Source organism: Diadema setosum, chromosome 5 (genome assembly GCF_964275005.1).
Source record: "Diadema setosum chromosome 5, eeDiaSeto1, whole genome shotgun sequence".
Classification (NCBI taxonomy): domain Eukaryota; kingdom Metazoa; phylum Echinodermata; class Echinoidea; order Diadematoida; family Diadematidae; genus Diadema; species Diadema setosum.
The window spans coordinates 1,311,859-1,332,389 of NC_092689.1; the positions used below are offsets into that span (position 1 = coordinate 1,311,859).

Below are 20,531 nucleotides of genomic sequence, written 5' to 3' on the forward strand. Positions count from 1 at the left end.
TCTTAAAGGTATTAGCCCACATTTGTAAACCTGCAGCAATTGGTCTCATAGTTAGCATGGAGTTTGGGTATGATTGCAGTAACACCTGTGCAAAATTTCGTTCCAATTAGGCCATTACTTCCATAAAAATAAATGAAAATGCACCGTATGCATGCGTTTAAAAACGCTCGCTAGCTCCGGTCCACGCGTGTACTACATGCATGCGATACATGTGTAAGTTAATGTACGTAGCTAGCCCGCGCTCGCAATTCGATTTTGGGTCGTGTTGACCCAGTTTGAAAATTGATTTTAAAACGATGATTTTCTCTCTTTTATCGAATGGTATAGACAAAGAGCAACAGGTGAGGTATGTTACTGTTATAACTTGTACTTGAAGTCATATTGGACCTGTTTTATGCAGTTTTGATTTTCGTGGGTTTGCAAATGTGGGCTAGTACCTTTAAGATCATGATGGCAAATCCCAATACATACAGTATTTGCTTTGGTCAATGACCATACCCTTCTACACAAAGTATAATGATCAGGTATTCCTTCAGATGTGTATACACTCCCGAGTTTGTAGCCAGAATCAGTGATGTGTATTTGCTATGAGCTATCCCGTCTGTGCACATATTGGGAAGACATTCCACCGAATTCAGGATTTTACTTCCAGTTACCCATATCTGGTGTTAAGTGTTAAATGTCTATATCAGACAACAGGAACCTCTTTCAAAAGTGATGCTTTCACCTAAAGACAGCTTCTCAAACATACTGTTTTCCTCTTTTTTTGTTTTGCACAAGTTACCTTCAGCCAGGATCAAATACTGCAAAGCAGCACTCCAGCAGAGTAATATTTATGGCAAAAAAAGTTACTGAACTGCAGTATGGATATAATGTGACTACTATAAGAACAATGCTTAATGACCGAGTTTGTGACTATGATGTTGTAAAGCAAGGTGAAATGGTATTCTGTGTTCAAGCTGAATTCAGTTCATGGACAGCTTTGGTTTGTACTGTCCATCTGTACCCAGTGCATCTAGAAGTAAGCTAGGGGTATGACAGATTGTTCCACAAAATCAATGCTTTGTTTGATTCAACAGCAAAGTCACCAGAAATATTGATATTCATAATTTTATGCTCAAAATTATATTTTGAAGGAAACTTTAATTAAGATATAATTATACTGTATATCATATATACTATTATTGGCATAGAGTTCTGTGCCTTTCTTGCTCTAAGTATGAAGAGTTATACTCTATAGTTTCTTTGATTAAAAATCAATTGACTAACATAGATCTCCTCGCATTGGCATGGAAGCGCAACTGGACTTTTGTTTGCACTCTTTCCATTGATAAGATACATAATTTGCATTGTTCTAACTCTGACCCTTCTACATAAGATTAATCAGCTGAATCTGTAGGTTACTAGTTTGTACAAAATGTAAAAAAATGATATAGTTCAGAATAAATCAAGCTGATAAAAAGGAAAACATGGGAGTGGCAGGAATGCAGCACATGATTACAGCTTGGCAAGTCTTCAGTCTTCACCGGAATGGCAGTTTTGAAAAATTTCTCATAAGGCATGCTCCTTATGCAATCTTTCCTCAAAATTCAAGCAATGGTAAATGTTCATGGTCTGTTCAATATTAAAATCATAACTAAGTAATTCATAAACAAAGAAACTAATAAACAGAAAGCAAAGATTAGAAAGATCACCATGAATTTAGATGTATCTGCTGGTTCAGTAGAGAGCTTGCTATAGCACATGTTCAAGCCTGGTAATTACAGTACATGACTGTATAACATGACAGAGCATCGACAATTTGCACTATATTGGATGAAACATCTCTCAGCAAGGTCTGTCCTTGTACAAATTATTTGGATGTATTTTAGATCTTTCCACTGATATTGTCAAAATTTCATATAACATCAATGCTCTATACTATCAGTCAACTGATGTCACTGTTTCCACATATGAGGATACAGTGTACTTCTAAAGGTGATCATGTAATGCCAACTTAATGTAATCTACACATGCAAGAATAATGGTTTTGAATACAGCTGTGATGCCCATGAAAGTAAAGATAGGTGTAAACTGATTGCAATTCATATCAACAAACATTAGCAATGCATTTATGATGAAAGGTGAAATATTATGAGCTCCTGTTGCTCAGCAAGATGTTTCCTCTCTTTGTAATCAGTGTAATGCCTAAATTTCCCCATGAATTTATCTTGTACCTAAATACCGGTACACACAATCAAGACAGAGCATCAGCACAGAATTGTGATTTGTGATGGCATGACGACAGCAGAATGTCAGCATCCTGTATATCTATTGACACAGACTACTAAAATCTTCAGAGTACGATAATTATGTGCATGTGTAATTACGAATTTACAATATCTTTTACTGCCTCTTGATACAATACTTCAAAAGCTTTACCATCAATGTTAGAAGAGCTGATTTCGTCTGGACATTTCACTATTAAAGACAATTGGACTGAAAAGGAAGAATGCAAACAATGAGAAATTAAAAGATCATGGCAACTAGTTCCACCCAGATAGCATATTTGGAGTTAAGCATTCGGGTTTCTGGATGCAGTAACGGGAAGCTTTTATGTGCAACAAGACAGACTCATGGCATATGTGATTCAGAAAGACAAAGAAAGAGATGAGACATTGAGATCACAAGGCTGGAATAGAAGTTGATCAACCCTAGTTAATTCCATAATATGAGAGGGAATGAGGCTCACTTTCCAGTATGCTTACACCGATGTATACTTGCTACAGGAGCTTACACAAAACTCTTTTGTCAATTGCCCAGTCATGCATGCAGGTACACCTAGGCATATATTACATTAATAAATCATGCATGACTTGGGAAAACTGAAACTACATGAATATTCCTTTTCAACATATTTCACATAGAATTTCATAATATACAATTAACTTATCACACGGTAACAATATTTATGCTACAATGGTGACATGATTCTCCAATCAGCTACAGGCCTTCTGTGTAAAAATACTCTCTTGATGCCTTACACTCTCACTCTTCTGCAAAACATTACTATTTTGTGCTTTCCACAGTCATGTACATAATTAATATCAATGCCCCAAATGCAGGGTCAAGTGTGTATTTTCATGCCAAATGTGGCAATATCACTCACTCTTTCCTCACAGCAAAGAGCATTAGTGATCTCACATTTCACAATGAATTACATTTCTCATGACTAGTACAAGATGAAAATGAGGTACATGTACTGAGAGTACAGAATACAACAAAATCAAATATGATTTCATCACAGCGATCACGACAGAACAAACTTAAAAATCATCAACACAAATCAGCACATCGATTAGAACAACAATGTTTTTCACCAAGTTAGCATTTGAATGCTGATCAATGATACGTACGTGATAAAATGTTTTGAAAGCACAACTTAACTGTGGGAATACAGTTAGAATACATAAGGGTTGAATGCATGAAATGATTACAAACTACTGATGCATAGTTATATTTACATGCATAAGTATTTTGTTGTTTTTTGTCATACACTTATTGCACAAAGTAACAGAAATATTATATTCAATAATATATAAATACTCTTTTTATACAGATATACTTTAATGCATTGCACAAGGCTGGAATGAATATGGTGGACAAATATGTACACATACTGATTTCACAATGACTCACAATATAAAATAGCAGCTTACTGGTGTTCATGCTCACAATGACGCATACCAATAGATATTTCTTGAGAGTTAACACTGCATTTAAAAGAGCAATTACCTACCTTGGAGGCCAAGTGTAATTCAGGTATCGAGTTAGTTTATGGACTACCATGTCCGTCAAGTAATATAGATATATCAGCGGACAGACTGCTTCAAGATTTGACACATTTCGCAGAAGTTATTTGATGATGGGGAAACAAAATAATAGAGTACATCAATATTTGTATTCCACTTTCACCAAGTATAACACTTTCCAAAGTTCTTCTTAAATGGAAATGATCAATGGAAAGTTGGCGTTTCATCGTCCTCATTGTTTCTGCACTGAGGTCAGAGCATACGGCCAACATGTTATTTCTGTAAGAAATGATTCTTCACACAATGGACTACTGTACATGCTGGCATGCATAAATATGCGATACTTACCTTCCACCAGCCACAAATGTAGGTTTACGACAATATGTCACTATTTCAACACCACAAACCTATAGTCAATTCTACAGCAGTTTCACATTGCCCTACACTGCAAATAGCTTAGACACCTGACTACTGGTGGTGTGGTTGGTTTTTAAAATGGCAACACATATCTCTTTAACTGTTTCAGCCTCCATGTTCCACAGTTGTTTTGATCCACAAATGAAGAAGAGAAAGCAAGTGCAATGTCCCAATCAGATGGTATAGTCAAACGTCAAATCAGCATCTTTGAACTTGTCTGGTAGGATTTTGTTCATCTTTTCATTCATGTGAACCGTGAAGTAATACTTCCAGAAGCCAACCCGATCCTCTGTATTTGTAAAAAAAAAAAAAAAAAAAAGGGGGGGGGGGTTGGAAGAAAAGGACGAAAAACACAAAGAGAGGAAATCTGTAAGGGGAAAGATAACCATATTATATGAATATATGCTCCAAAATTTGACGACAAAAAAGAAACAAAGTACATCAATGCATTCTTGTCTTCCTTTGTACCTTCTGCATTCTTGTAAAAGGGCTTTAATGTTTCTAAATGCCACTGGATAGACATTCTCAGGGATTATGCAAACCCTTGCCAATTATAACAAGAATATTGACATACCTAATTGTATGGAATAGAATGTCTTCAATTTAATACAATGCAAATATTATATTTTTCTCACATATTTAGGCACAAACAGAACTTTGGGTGAGGACTCTCAACTAAACTAGTTCTCTTAGTGCACACCTAACACAACTCTGAAGAAAAATTTTCTCAGGAGAAAAGTGAAAATCAATGACTTTCTGTGTCAAAACTGAAAGGAGGGCTGCTCAACATCTACGTCATATAGACTTACTAAACTCGCCTTACTCTCTGAGCTTTGACAATTCACTTTTTGTGAGTGTCTGAATATTCACTGCTATACCTGGTACCCTAATTTTGCTGTTTTCATAAAGAGCAACAGAACGCCAGGATAGAACTTTCCCGTTTATCTTTACTCGCTATGTGCCAATGTTTCCCATTCCATGTACGGACCTTTGCGATTATAGAGAGGTTCATCATCCCAGTAGTTGTTGATACCACGGATCACTCTCGCTGACAGGGGCTTGTCAAGGAAGTTGGTCACCTGGTGGACAGCTGCAGGAAAATCCTATCAAAGGAACAGACATGGAACAGGGTCTTTTAGTTACATCATCTCTGCTTTGGCCTCAGGATCATACATACAGCACACACACACACACACATGCACATGCAAATCAAAATTATTGTACAAGGATCAGAAGCAACTGTTTTGCATTTAAGGAGATTAGAAAATGATATGCGCCGGAGTCTCTCTCTCGTGCGCTTTTCCTTTCTCTTTATCTCATTCTCTCATCTATACCGGGCAGATATATCTCACCAAGTGCTATATGTTTTCTTACTATTAATACTGCAATGGAGGATCCGATTTACAAGAGGTACAGCACACAATTAGTTGTTACTCTACAAAATATCACTCTTGGAGCCACGCCATTGTAACTCCTGTCTGTCTGTATGTGTGTGTCTCTCTGTTTGCTGTTTATAACATGAACACACGTGATATACATGCAAACATGCATCTTTACAATGCATGTCATACATGATGATTGGATATACCACTGAAAGTGACAAGGAAAACTTGGCTTTGAGATACTATGTATTGTACCTTCTACCTTCTAGTACAAAGTGTACATTCCACCAACTTTAAACCCTGCCATTTAAGTCAAAGCAGTATGACAGCATTTCTCTTTCTTTAAAAATTTGTGAATTTACAGCTCAAGATATTTGTAAACAGTCATAATGGTAAACACATTTATTAAGAAAGGTACTTGAATCTAAGGAACATGGTAAATTGTGTAATTTCTTTGTACTTATAAATGTATTACCATTTTTTTTTTTTTTTTTTTTTTTTTTATGCACGAGAACTTTGTATACCATGGTAGTGCACAGAAACTCTGAATGTGATTATTCACCACAGCCAGGGTAAACTTACCGGTACCACTGTTTGAAGGATACAATAATATATATTTCGTGATTGAAATGAGCAAGAACTGCACAAGCAATGCAGAAATCACATGACTAGGTGACAAAGGCATGTGACAGAACTTACAATCATACAGTTACAATGTACTATATTTCTTGAATCATTACTCAAAATGATCAACTTTCTCTGAGAGCAGTTTCAGTTTGTTACCTTCTTCACATCTTCGTACTTGAGGAAGAGAACATTCTTATGATGCCGTTGCTGCCAGAATGTCAGAACATGATCAAAGTAGGAGCCGTACCCCACTGTAGTAAAGAATAAGCAGGAAGAAGTCTTTAACAACACCTTATGGGCATAAAATTGAGCCTTAGACAGCATGAAATATCTACTAACCATGTTCTATTTTCATGTATTAAGGAGTACCAAGGGATGTCTTCAGAGGGTGCATTGTTATAAAAACCTCACCATTGGAGATTTGGGATTTGTCTCTACCTCTTTTGATATCTAATCTTGAAGCCAGCTGAAAGCACCTTACTGATTAAGGCAACAGGGTTTGGCAATCTTAGGAATATAAGGAGTACAATTTGTAGGAAATTTTGCAAGGATGAACGCTGCATAACTGCAGGTGAACAGCAACAGAAGTCCCTACTGCTTGTGATCAGATGGACTATTAATTCATCCTATTGGCAACTTTACCATGTTCCAAGACACGTACACTACACATGAAAGGCCTTTCCCTATCTTTAGTCATGTGCTTTGTACCAGGCACCCTGTAACTGCTACTGGGTCAAATGATTTGTAAACTTATGATGATAAAGACCCCAAAAAACTTACACTATAGTGACAGGGTGTTCAGACGCAAAAATTTTATACTAGAATGGTCCAAAATATAGCTGTACAATGAATTTATTCGTCTGAATGCTGACTAACGAAACAACAGATAACGATACCATGGTGAGAGCATTGTTTCAAACTAGAACTTGTTAACAAATCAGCAGTCCATCGTGTCCATTGTGTGTCTGAACCTATGGCGACCATAGAACGGTATAACTGGGCGGGGTTTAATAGGAGTGCACACAAAAGGTGACCCCAAAGTTGTCACTTATGACCATAACAGAATGCGCAGTGGGAAACTGCACATCTATAAGACATTTTCCAGAACAGTCGAAATTAGCGTCTGAACAGTCTGTCGGCTATACAATGATTCTTTATACATCGTTTCTTTATCGCATTTTGGTATAAACTGGCTTGCATCTGAACAGGGGTTGAGAGTTTGTTCCTCCCAGAAATATTGTGAATGAGAAGATCCACTTTGACCTTTTTGGTTAGGTCGTGGTGAGCTGGTATACAAATGATGCACAGGATAGAGAGCGTTAGTGTAGGCGTAGCGCACTCGAGGGTATTTACAATTGTGAAACATGCACGAGGCGAAGCCGAGTGCATGTTGCACTACATTGTAAATACCCGAGAGTGAGGTGCGTCTCCACTAACGCCACGAAATAATCCTGTGCATCATTTGTTTTATAAAATGGGTCGAAAACTGACAGCATTTTCACGTACCTCTGTGGGTCAATAGTCCAGTCAGCTACATGTAGCACTCGCTCGAGAGAGTCGAGTCAAGCACGTCGCACTCGGAAATCCCGCACATACTGTACATATCAGAGTACTGTATACGTACACCACATAATATGTTATGCACAAAAGAAAGGCCGGCCGGCATATACGCAGCCCGAACTAGAAGTTGTTTACAGGTATTGACAGCGCGTATAGTAGCGCGCGACGCACTTGTAACAACTGATTGAGTGCGCACTGGTACTGCAGTGCAATGGTACTAAAGTAATCCAAGCCCACGTGACTCATTTCAGCGCTTCCTATTGGCTACGTTCTTGAACCCATTTTATAAAATCTGATATCACATGGAGAGGCAAAACAACACCTTTTTCCTAGAGATCACCAGTAAATATTCACATACTCACACTTGTTATTGATGAACCTGTAGAAGAACTGGTTGAAGGTTCCCTTGTAGTGGACCATGCGGACTGTTCGGTGGAAGTCATAAAAGGAGCACATGACATCCTTGGGGTTTCTGGCCACATAGATGATCTGTGTAAAAAGGTTACATGTAATTCCAGCCATTTTCCTTCATATTAAAGCCATGAGTACATTGCATTAGTGTTGTTGTTGTTGTTTTTTTTTCAATAGGCCTGGGATGACCAATCATTAACTTGTTGCGAAATTCATTTCTGTGAAATGAATCCACACCAAATTGCCACTGCAACTAAATCAAGCCAGCCTTAGTGTTGGTAAACACAGAATCTGTTCACAAAGTTTTCCTTTTATACATTATGAAAGGGGCTTATTCTCACACTGGGTAAATAATATATACCTCCAGGCCTGTCAACCACAAGTAACAAAAATATAATCAAACAAAAATATATTTAAGAATTAATACTGGTGCATGGTAACAAATATTCAAAGCAAAAGTGTTGTCACTTTGAAAAAAAAAAGAATATTGTACATAAAAAGCATGCCTTGAAATAAAATTTCAAGAAGAACATATTTTTCTTTGACAAAACATGGTTCATGCAGTCATTTATTGAAAGACGACTTATGAGCAACAACAAAAGTGGGCATGAGTGGTCACTGAAGATAGAAATGCAACAACTGGAAAAGGGCTGTACGCGCACACCATCAGTGCAGTGACTGACCTTACACTCTTTGTCCTGGACCCCCTTTGGCAAGAGCTGGAAGGGCAGGTGTGACTTGATGTATCGAGGAGATGGAAGGTTCTTGATCGTCTCTAGCCCAGGACTTGGACCTTCCAGGAAAGGGATGGCATCTTCCACTGTCTCCAGGCTGATGCTTGTCTCCTGAAGGTTGCCTCCCTGCAGGAGGAGGAAGATTAAGTCCTGCACCCAGACAGCTGGGAAAGATTTGTTGGAGGGATGAGTAGGGGGTGCAGGAAAGAAATGAACAAAAAGTAACAAATTGTTGTGCATCAAATAAATCCACATTTGCAAATTACAATTACATCAGGATTTGTTAGTGCATGAAGTAACATTACTTAGCACTTGTTCACTGTACTTATGACACTTTTTAAAGCTTTGTACAATGTGGTTCTTCAACTATCATGCATACAGTTAATAATGGGGGCAAGTCAAAGTACCTGGGTAGATTTATCCTTACAAGTGGAGTTAATTAAGTAACTGATTTCTACAAGTAAAGCAAAATTTGATTGACACGGGGAAAACACAGAAATAAGAAATCTCCTCTCATTACTGCAAGTAGAAGCAAATTTCTCTTATGTTAGCAGAAGAATCCCCTATTCTTAGAAAACCCATTTTTTAATGCTTTTCCCATGCATAAATTCTCATGTAAAGATGGGCTACAATTTATAATTCATGTTGATGTATATGATGGCATACTTTTCATTATCAATGTACCACAGAGAACATAAGGGAGGAAAATGCTAGTTTTGCCAGAATTCATAACTATTTCTGTGCATATCAAATTTTTCATTCTGGCTTGTCAATTACTCTGGAGATAAATTCTGATCATTCCAATACAAAGAAAAGGCTTTGATATCATCAATAAAGAGCCATTACAACAGATATTGCGCTCCTATTGTAGTGAAAGGGAATTCATTTGCTCCCACAACAGCTTAGGCGAAGTAAAAAAACAAACAAACAGAAAGTAGTTTCTAGTACAGATTTTCAGAGAGCGATGATGCGGGAGGTCCTTACTAATTTACTATCTGATATCTTACTATTTTTCATCTAAAGCTGCAACCTTGTGATATGGCACTAGCATAGTTTTGCACCGCCTCGTAGGCCTATAACAATGTTTAAACATGCACAAATTAAAACCTAAACATTTCACAACCTAAAATACTTTCATCTGAATCTCCACAGTCAGGATGAAATTCAAAATCTACTGTCAATTTTGATGCTTTCTACATGATTTGGAATGACTTTACAGCGCTGCTGTGTGTGTGTATGTATCGTACCAACTGAAGGATTACTGTGTATGTGTAGATATCGTACCACAACTGACTACTGACTGCTTGAGTACAGTGCAGAGCTTCAATTTGAGCTACAGATTTATTCCACAATATGTAACATTGTCTTAAAATATCTTCCAATGGACTTTGGAGACTCATAGCCATTGTATGTTAAGGTTGTAAAAAATTCAGGGTGAGTTTGTACATGTTTGAAAATCATTCCCAGTACAAAATGGCACAAGCATCCCAGCGCGATAGAAGTGCATGAGCACTGGTGCATAGTAAACCTTTGAAACAAAGCTGGGATCATGATGCACACACAGGTACGAGTGTGTGCAGAGACTAGTGTCCTTTCATGACATACATTCTGATGTTCTCAATAGCATGCCTTCAAAGCCCACAGCATCACATAGGGGCTAGTTTAGGATTCTTGGTTGTCTGGCAGTATAACTCCAACAGCTACAGGCAGGGAATACTTACTATGAGAGATTCCAATGCAATGCATGCATGACATCATGATTGGTAAGTGAATTTTTGTAATTCTGATGTTTTTTCGGCCACTCCAAAATACTAGATATCAAAAAAGTCAATGTGGTGACTCAAAAATAGATGTGAACAGGAATGTAAAGCACAAGTTCCTGATATTTTTGAAACTGTTTTGAAAAATAGTAAATAGTAAACAAATGGAGGCGGCACCAAAAATCAGGTGTGGCTCTTTGCATGGAAACAAGAGCTACTTTCCTTTTTTACTTGGCTTTAGATTCAAGGCACAAAGATCCAGATCCGATTTAAACAATTACAAACTAGCAATGCCAGTCATCCGATTACACTTTCTGCTTTCAGCATGGCCTGATTTTGTGTGTGTGTGTGTGTGTGTGTGTGTGTGTGTGTGTGTGTGTGTGTGTGTTTGTGAACATACCTAAACCGTTTAATATCATACTCAACACTGTAACAGCTTGAAAATGTTTGGCAAGCATTAGACTCTAGGGGGTTCTAGTAGATCTTGCCGGGTTACTGTTGTTTGTTTTTTTTCAAAACATGTGTTGTTAGAGCATAGACTCTAGAGTTTGTATAGACATCTGTAGTTCTGTACATGTCTAGTGGACAATCCATTTGCAAAAGCTTTTACTTAGACTCTACCTCACACTTACACTACAGACAACACAGTTTGTATTCTAGTATGATTTCCAATTTCTCGGTGCTCCTATTGTAACCCAACGTTAGACTCTAACATCAATTACGGTATGGTCGCCACTGCGGTAAGGTCGCCAGACATTCGCATCGCATGTAACGGAGATCAGGTTGGGCGACGGATTTTCATAACTCTCAAAATACATTCGTAATTCACCTTTTTCCTCCGTAAAAACACAAATAATTTTAATCAAAATATATTTCACCATATGTAACAGGTGATAAAACCATTTTTAATGCAAGGATGTTTTTGATTTAGAATGGATTTCAGGTGGCAGATTAAGGGAAATTTTCAAACGCAGTGACCGACAATGCCTCGTTCATTGAAGCGTATGTATAACACACACGCTAATAATATGTGGCCGGCTAGGGGCGGCGAACTAATTCAGTGCCGATATTAGTTCGCCAGCCCGGACGTGCACAAGAATTACACACATGTGGCGACCATACGGAAATTGACGTTAGTACTTTTACTACTAGTATGGTTGAGGGGTCTAGATATCGCGCACGTAAATTTGAAATGCTCTTATAATAGAAGTTATTCTATAATCGTACCTGAATTTCTCAATGAATATCACGAAAAAGCAGAAAAATCACCTCCCAGAATCTCCTGATGATACGATGACGGAGTAGTGCGCTGTCGCCGTTTGTATGTCGGACTTTCTTTTATGCGTTCAATTTCTCGGGGTATGTAAAGATCGCGCAGCTGCCCTCTGTAGTTTCATGCGTGAAAGTGTCTGCCCCTCTGCGGCTGTAACGTGCTCCGGCTTTCGTAGAATATTTTTTCACTTGATATTAAATTCGTCCCTGTTATAAGCAACAGCAGTTTTACCTAACTTGTGTATATTATTGTTATTATTATCATTATATGTGTTATTATTATTATCATTATTATTATTATTATTATTGTTATTATTATTATCATCATTATTACTATTATCACCACCACCATCATCGATCATCATAATCATCATCATCATTATCATTTTCATTATTATTATTATCACTTCCACCACCATCATCATTTTATCATTCTTATTATCATTATTTCTATCATTGATATTTTTATAATCGTTAATGATTTTCATTTATAAAGTTTTCTTACAATATTTCTAATCACTTTAACCAATAATATACACGTAATATAAAATGGAAAAAAGTAAAATATGAACATATACTTTGTGTGTGTGTGTGTGTGTGTGTGTTTGTGTGTGTGCTTACCCATTCGTCACCCTCTCATTTTCGTCACCCATTTGTCACACTCTCATCTAATTTGTTTTCTTCATATTATGGCCCTCCCCTGTCACAAATATATCACAAGTTAGCGCAAGAAATCACAAGCAAATTCAAATTGAAATCACACTTCAACTTCGATAGACTGAAATATTTATTCCTTTGTAATATTATAGTCGTTGTGTTAAAATTTGACTTAAAACAACATTTATTAACAGTATTTCAGCGTAGCTGGCAGCATACATTGTTCTTGTGTATGATGACGTCACGTGGTAAACGATCGATCGAACAAATTACGAATTCTATCGACTACGAACGAGACAAGCGAGACGACACGTCTAGGCTACAACATCCTTAGAACAGATTCTAAGGGAAGGTAGGTTTGTACAAGGTAAAAAATTGGAAATTTAGTGGAAAATTCGTTGGAAATCAAAATTTCTTACCTGCTTCCTTCTCATGTTGAGCGGTAAGTCAGGTATGTTTATTCCATGGGCGTATCGGCAAATTTTGCGCTTAGTCCTACGCGTAATATCGCTTGCTATACGCAGTTACGCTATGCGCGATCATTAGGTCCCTGCGCGAGACCTAGTACCCTTACTATACTAGATTCTACTTCCCATAAGCAGTAAAACCACGGTAAGGAATGAATAGTGTCAGTAGTGTCGAAGCAGGCTTGAGGGCACAAGAAATTTTGAGCTCATAGCTAGACCCCTAATTAAAAAAAAACAACAACTGCTTTTCCCTCTTCTGAATCAAAGCCAAAGGGCAAAGTGAAGGATAACAATCACGCAAAGACACACCATGACTATTAACGTTAGAGACTAGAGTTTAGACAGGTAGACTAGAATCTGTCATCTACTGAAGATGTGAACAGCTCAATGTCGCGGACAATGACAATGGAAGAGGCCTCTCAAATCCTCTTTCTTAATCACGAGTAGGGCATAATATATGTCCTAAAGAAGGAGTTATTTACTGGTAGTGGTAGAGAAGATATCTATTAACTGCACAGGTGTTAGAGTCTATTGTCAGAGGTAGAGCAATGCCTTATGATCCAACCTTCACTTTAGTCCTTGACGATTTCTCTAAATTAATGGAATGCCTACGCCTACGGTAGGACATGGACGGTATGGTGTCATGGCAGAGTGGAACACGACTTTGCCACAAAGTCAAGGCTTTCCAATCCATGTATGGCCATCCAGTTACCAATACGAAAGCGATTTCGCCCTTTGAACTCTGCTGAGAAGACAGCCATCTCAGCCGGTGCACATTGCAGCATGTTAACTTGCACCAGGAGAAAAGCTGGCCAGCAATATCGCTGCATATAACCCCATTCCGCACACGGGAGAGAGAGGACGGCGCGGCAGCAGCCAGACGCTAATCATCCGCCTAACAATCAATCAATGCATGCGCAATACATACGGACTGAAGGCGTTGACAGTGCAACAGATTTCATTCTTAAGGCTTACCCGCACGAGGATATGTCAAAATCCAAACGTCGTCCGACCTCACTGGAAATTCTGCAATATCTTGGATTTTCCCTCTACAAAACGGAGGCAAACGAACGCCATCGACAACATAATAGTGCATGAAATCCTCCTCTAGTTCGAGCTTGCTGGGCGACTCGGGAGAGGATGCCTGCGCCATGTTTATCGTTATGCATTAGTAGTTGCACATCCAGCCGTTTTCCTTCGCATTGTGTCGATTTATTCATGAGCTAGAAAGGAAAGAATTTGTATCCATTGCAATGAGGATAAAGTTGGTGATGAATTTCATTTACTTTTTCATAAAAAACCTCTTTAATGAACAGCGAAAGAAATACTTGAAAGGTACTACTAGAATACCCAAGTACTATGAAGATGGATCAATTATTCAATTAAGAAGAGGACGCTCCTTTCCAATTTAACCAAGTTTTGTAGTTATTTAATGACACATAGATTACTAGTACATGTATCTATATTTAATCCTTTTCTTAGGTACTACTAAGCCTTTTTACAGGCTTTGCCTTCTTTACAATTAATTTGTAACTTGTTTGTCTTCTCACTCTTCCCTCTATCCTTCCATTTCTCCTCCTCACGCTCTCGTCTCCATATCTCTTACATTCTTTGTTCAATTATCGTATGAATATATTTCCGGATGTCTGCATTTTTTCCCATTTTTTTTTGTTTTTCTCAATATGTCACTCATATTTCTTTTGTTATTTAGTAAGTACTTTGTCACCAGTTTTGTGTCCTTCTCATTCTTCCCTCTGTGACCTCCATTTTTCCTCTCCCTCCCTCTCTCTCTCTCTCGTCGTATTTTCCTTCCTTCGTTCCCATCGTTCACTATGCGTATAAAACGTATTTCTGTACATTTTTCTTTTTCTTCATCAATCGTATTTCACTTTTATTTATCATAGTTGTTATGTATATTTTTAAGGTGATTTGCCACCCTGTGTTATTGAATTGATAATATGATACATGTTTTTACGTTGGACTCCAATACCCAGGATATGCGTTAAGTAAAATAAACTTTCAACTTTCAGCTCAAGGCGGAGAATGTAGCTAGAGTTACCTCCACCAAGGAGTTTGTTTTTGCCAGCGTTGGTTAGTTTGTCTGTTTGTTTGCAAACTAACTCAAAAAGTTATGCACAGATTTTGATGACATTTTCAGGATATTTTGATAATGACACAAGAAACACACAAATTTGGGTAATGATCCCAACTACAGATAGATTATCATTATTATTTCTTTTTTTAAAAGGGATTTTTCTTGAAGGACTCTTTAGCATTGGGAAATAGGGCCATTTTCAGCATTATGCACTACTTAGTACATAATTTCACAACAAATAGCCAGATTAAACCAACAATGATATCAATGTGATTCCATATTGCTAATTGTATGTTTTGAAGATCAAGGAATCTATCAATGCAGATGATATGAATGTAGGTCTATAATCATTGTGAAAAAAAAAAAATGTGACAATCACAATATGGGAAGAAATGAGTGGCTTTGCGGACTGCGCTCTCTGAGTGTTTCCTAGTTGTAATTGTATCAATTGTGTGTTCTCAGCATAGAGGTCAACAATGTTCAAAACTTAGATTTAGTTATATTAGTATTTCATCATCTTTAATGAACTCATAACATAATTCAGAACAAGAAATTAATGACTTTCATCCATGGGACAATTTATGAGACAAGCATAGAGTATCTGAAATTTCATGGGTAACACTAATTAATAGCAGATGCTGCTACATAGCATATGACACACACACACACACACACATATATATATATATATATATATATATATATATATATATATACACTATATATGTATACTATATGAGAGATAAATGGACTCACATTTCTTGTCCTTGTATTGCTCCTTTCAAATCATTTTCACCTGTCCCATCTCATTTATCATATCATTTTCAAGTGTTGAGCATACTTGTTTCAGAAAATGAAATGATAAGTGACTTTATGTGCATAAATCTACACTCACAAAATAGTATGTCTTGCAGCAAATACAACCTGATGAAAACCCTGCTTAAATGAAAAAATACATTCAATAAACATCACTGCTGTTTTACAACATTTATTTGAGAACAATAAATTGTAATTAAGTACAGACGTTTCAACAAATGGCAAAGTATATGGAGCAGAGAAACATGATATATATTAACTTTCAAGTATATACAATTGCATTTTTTGCATTTCACAAACTACTGTATTCATTTAAATGCACAGCTTTCATCTGGCATGAATGTCACATCTGACCTACCAAGTGCTTAACATTTGACAACTTTCAGATAAGGATTTAAGATATATCTCATTTCCAGTTGTAAATAGATGACAGCAGAACTTCCTGACTGAATTTTGTTGCACTGCTCTTCCCCCTCCCCCCCCCCCCCCCCCCCACACACACATATAATTCACATTGGTCTTTTTATTATTTATCTGAATATCATGCAATCTTTGAAAAGGATTCTCAAAAAAAAAAAAAAGAAACCTACCAGCACTGATTGACGATGTCACTTCCTTGTTAAATTTTTGGTTAGTATATATCATCACACATCCATTTTTATGGACTACTGATGAACTAAACAGTTTTACCACAACAGGACAAGGTATCTGAAAAATGCTTTGAACATTTATACACAGTAAAATAATATTTGGTAAATGCTGCCAATCAATGCTGTTAAATGACATTCATATTTTAAACAATTTTATTTATGAGGCAAGCTATTCTTATCAGGCATCTGCAGATAAAGTATGAAAATAGAAGAGTATGCAAAATAGAGCTGATAAGTGTACCAGGTACCTTTTTAAAATTCATTACTCTAATGAAGAAATATGCAGATAATCACTTTGTGGTTGTCAGAAGTGATAAGAACATCGCAAATTTAAAAAAAAAAAATTCTTGTAGTGGCTACTTTATCATCATATATTTGCAATGCTTTGGCAAGTAATCTTAACACTCATAGAAAACCAGCATAATACACTGTGTCTGTAATGCATGAAAATATAGCTTTAGATTACTACTAAGTCAAAGCTGCACTGAATTCTACAAATGGAAATCAAAAGGATGTTAAGCTATAAACAAATGTATGTCTGCTTGTTCGTTTTTCCTCTGGCTCATAACACTTTCAGTATGAAAGTTATTGAGCAAATGCCAGGAATTTATCACGGCTGTGCTTCAAAACAAAAACCACTTCAGTCAAAATTTCCATAGCTCAAGACCAGTTTGTTCAACTTGATGAACATATCTTATTTGCCCATCCATATTCATTGAGGTGAAATGACAAAAATTCATGTAAATATTTATTACATGTACCTGAATCAAAAGAAATTAAATATACAAAGGTTTGTTTCCAAACCTAATTTTCACCTAACAATTTTGTGTCTGTAAATACCTCTCTTTTTCAAACATACAATAGGGTAACATCTAGCAATGAATAACATTAGGTAACAGCCTTTGTCAAACAGTCAGTTCACTTTTGTTTTAAACAAAATATATGTACTTAATTAAATCATGCATATTAGAACATAACCTCAAGAATAAATGTGTAACTATTGAGTGACAATATCAATAATCATCTGCATAAAGTTAGGAATATCAATGGCTATTGCATAAAGAAGCATTGCCTTCAAAGCTTGAATAAGTATATAAAATCAATGTGCCAAAGTTGATCGATGTGTAAAATGCTTCATCAAACATAAAAGATAAGATGCAAATGATCAATATGCGAGATCTTTTAAAATCTATGCTACAAAGAGCGAACAATATACATTTTCTTAAGGTCAATGCCCAAGTAAGGTATTTGAATGATTTTTTGAACAGGAAAAAAACAAACATAGCATAAAGCACAGTTAAGATGCAACATGTGTCAGACCAGCATGTTATATGAATTATAAGCTGAAACCTTGCATACCTAGTAGGCAAGTTTCTGAAATGTGATTTTTTTTTTTTTTTATAGCCTACACGTGCTGAAGAGTAAGAATTTTTTGTGCAATTAACAATACTAGACCAAATTACAACATTTCTCGGAATACTGTTTCATTGGTAGAACTACTGGCATACTTCTGCTTCAAAGCGTATAGGATGTCATGCATATGTTCAAGGCAATTTGAATAACACTTTATGGCACATGAGAGAGTCATTGGGGAGAGAAATTCTAATCAAAGAAGCCATATACAGCATCACTTTCAAACCATGAGAGATTATTCTCCTTTGCATCCTTCTGGGGATTATTTTTCTTCTTCTTCCTGCCACGAGGAGAGTCTCCCCACCCCTTGATCTTGTAGGCTCTCTTTGGGGTCTTCCGGGCATTTTTTGTAGAAGGTGTAGCCTGTAATCAATAGACATATTTTAACAATAGTCAAGGAGTAGAACATCTACTATCACAACATTTTTTATGCTACATATAAGATGTCTTTCAAATAGAAACACCTTTAATTTGGTGAAATTAAGTTAAAATCTTTGACGGCTTCCGTGGCGATAGAACGTTGAGTGGTACAAGGCTTAACTGTGCACCACATATTCTTTCTAGGGTATGAGTGTGGCCCTGAAAAGGGCCTACCCAATCCCGACATTTCGACAAGTATGTTCTCGCCGTTCTCAAGGATTGATCAACTGATTCCCTTGAGAACGGCAAGAACATGCTTGCCGAAACATCGGGATTGGGTAGGCCCTTTTCAGGGTCACACACATACCCTAGAAAGAATATGTGGTGCACCATTAAGCCTTCTACCACCCAACAAAATCAAGTTGAAGTATGAGCCTCTATCACATACGCCAATTACCTATAATCTCAGAAATCAAGATTCAGGTGATTGAATGCATAGCAAGAAAGTTGACTTTTTCCACCAACATACAAATTAATCTATGTATACACATTGTCCACAGTGAGATGTAAATGAAATTACTCCTTTAAGCACAATAGAGATCAATGATTTGTTTGAGACTCCTTTGGTAAGTGAGGATGATGAATGAATTTTATGGATAGCCAATAGTGGATAAACAATGGGTTCTTTATGTTGAATTGCAAGAAATCTTTAAAAAATAACCACTATGGTTGTAGACATTTGCATGAAAGATAATACAAACTTGATGGATATCATGGGACATTTAAGTGCATCATTTACAGCAACCTAGTTGAAATAACAATTACAAGGCATACATATTTTGTGCCACTACATTGTGTTAACCAGTATTAAGTTCTATACTGCTATGCTAATACTGCAAGAAGTTTTTTGTTTTGTTTTTATGTTACATCTTAGGCACAAGAACCAGGACATATTGATTTTCTTCATAAGAGGTAATTGATTACCTTTTGCCTTCTATCAGGATTGTTTTCCGTTGGATTGTCATTTGCAGGTGGACCCACTTCCATGAGCTGTTGTTGCTCATCATAGATCATCTGAACAAATGAATAATCAATAATGCTATAATTCATATGAAATAGGAATTATTGAACTTCCCTGTCTGTCATCTAATGTTACAATGCATTGTTCAGCATTATCTGCACGCCTAATCAACATCCGCTAATCAACATGCATTATTGACCCTTTTTATCGAGAGGGGGTCCTACCATAAAGACCACACTGGTAAAAAGAATAGTAACAATAGCTATAGTGTATGCTTAAAGTTTAATATGGTGAATAGAAATAAAGATAGGATAGACAGCATATAAGAATTTGATAGTATTATAGTATTTTTTCTTTATTGTTGGCTGAAACAATGACCACCACAATAAATTTCTTCCAAATTGGAACTGATGCTCTCTGTTATGTTATGAATCAGTGCATATAGAATTCCATGCCTTTCTCTCTCTCTCTCTCTTTCTAACACACACACACACATACACACACACACACACACACACACACACACACTTCATCAATACATGACACTTACTCAAGTTAAAACTCCCCCAGTTTTCATAATAGTAACTTGTTTCTTCTTTACACACCTTGACTTTAACTCCAGTGAGAGACCTTTGCACAGAGTTCGGTGATTTTCCATGGTTGAGAACCCCACGCTGATTCACCTGGGGGGAGGGTCTGACGCGCAGCGGAGTTACTGCACGACTGGGAACTTGCCTGTCACCTGGAGATTGTCGAAGCCTCTGTGCTATGTCATCCACCTGCAAATTTATCAATGCATATGCCTCTTGATATGTATTATTATCTTACAACCATTACTGTTATTTTTTCTCACCTTCATGACAAAAAAATAAATAAATAAATAAATGAAACAGTGTTAAGACCTGTCTCTCATGCATGACAAGTTATCAAATGAACTTTTGCCTCAGATTAGCTGTATCAGGACCTCAAAAACAGTTGAAATACACAATACAGAGGACATTAAACATGCATTTTATATCAATCAAAATATATTGGTGTCCTCTGAAGCTTTTCTTGCACATACTATCTAGGAAATGGCCCTGATAAGATATGTGGGAA

The 20,531-nt window shown here is 36.8% G+C and overlaps 2 protein-coding genes across 2 annotated transcripts in view; both read right to left on the bottom strand.

Annotated features, from left to right (window-relative positions):
• Positions 1-1,047: 1,047 nt before the first annotated feature.
• LOC140228496 (sulfotransferase 4A1-like) lies at positions 1,048-14,231 on the bottom strand. The gene is made up of 6 exons (XM_072308727.1): positions 14,054-14,231; positions 8,872-9,086; positions 8,140-8,266; positions 6,374-6,468; positions 5,197-5,311; positions 1,048-4,497 (listed from the first exon to the last, which is right to left on the bottom strand). The coding sequence occupies exons 1-6, from the start codon at positions 14,229-14,231 to the stop codon at positions 4,382-4,384; spliced, it is 846 nt and encodes a 281-aa protein (XP_072164828.1). The 3' UTR covers positions 1,048-4,381.
• Positions 14,232-16,145: 1,914 nt separating this feature from the next.
• The window catches only part of LOC140228497 (uncharacterized), a 30,377-nt gene continuing 25,991 nt past the window's right edge, over positions 16,146-20,531 (bottom strand). Inside the window, exons 22-24 of the mRNA XM_072308728.1 lie at positions 20,039-20,212; positions 19,397-19,486; positions 16,146-18,415 (exon numbers count right to left, since the gene is read on the bottom strand). Of these exons, the coding sequence (XP_072164829.1) occupies positions 18,242-18,415; positions 19,397-19,486; positions 20,039-20,212 (438 nt within the window). The 3' untranslated portion in view covers positions 16,146-18,241. The remainder of the gene's footprint in view (positions 18,416-19,396; positions 19,487-20,038; positions 20,213-20,531) is intronic.

Bases quoted from the DNA above. Each gene is read 5' to 3' on its own strand.
- LOC140228496 (XM_072308727.1), bottom strand. From the start codon at position 14,231: ATGGCGCAGGCATCCTCTCCCGAGTCGCCCAGCAAGCTCGAACTAGAG. The intron at 9,087-14,053 runs GTAAGCCTTAAG...AATCTTTCCCAG, and splicing joins TTTGACATATCCTCGTGCGG to CTGTCTGGGTGCAGGACTTA. The intron at 5,312-6,373 runs GTAACAAACTGA...TTCCTTTGATAG, and splicing joins AGTACGAAGATGTGAAGAAG to GATTTTCCTGCAGCTGTCCA.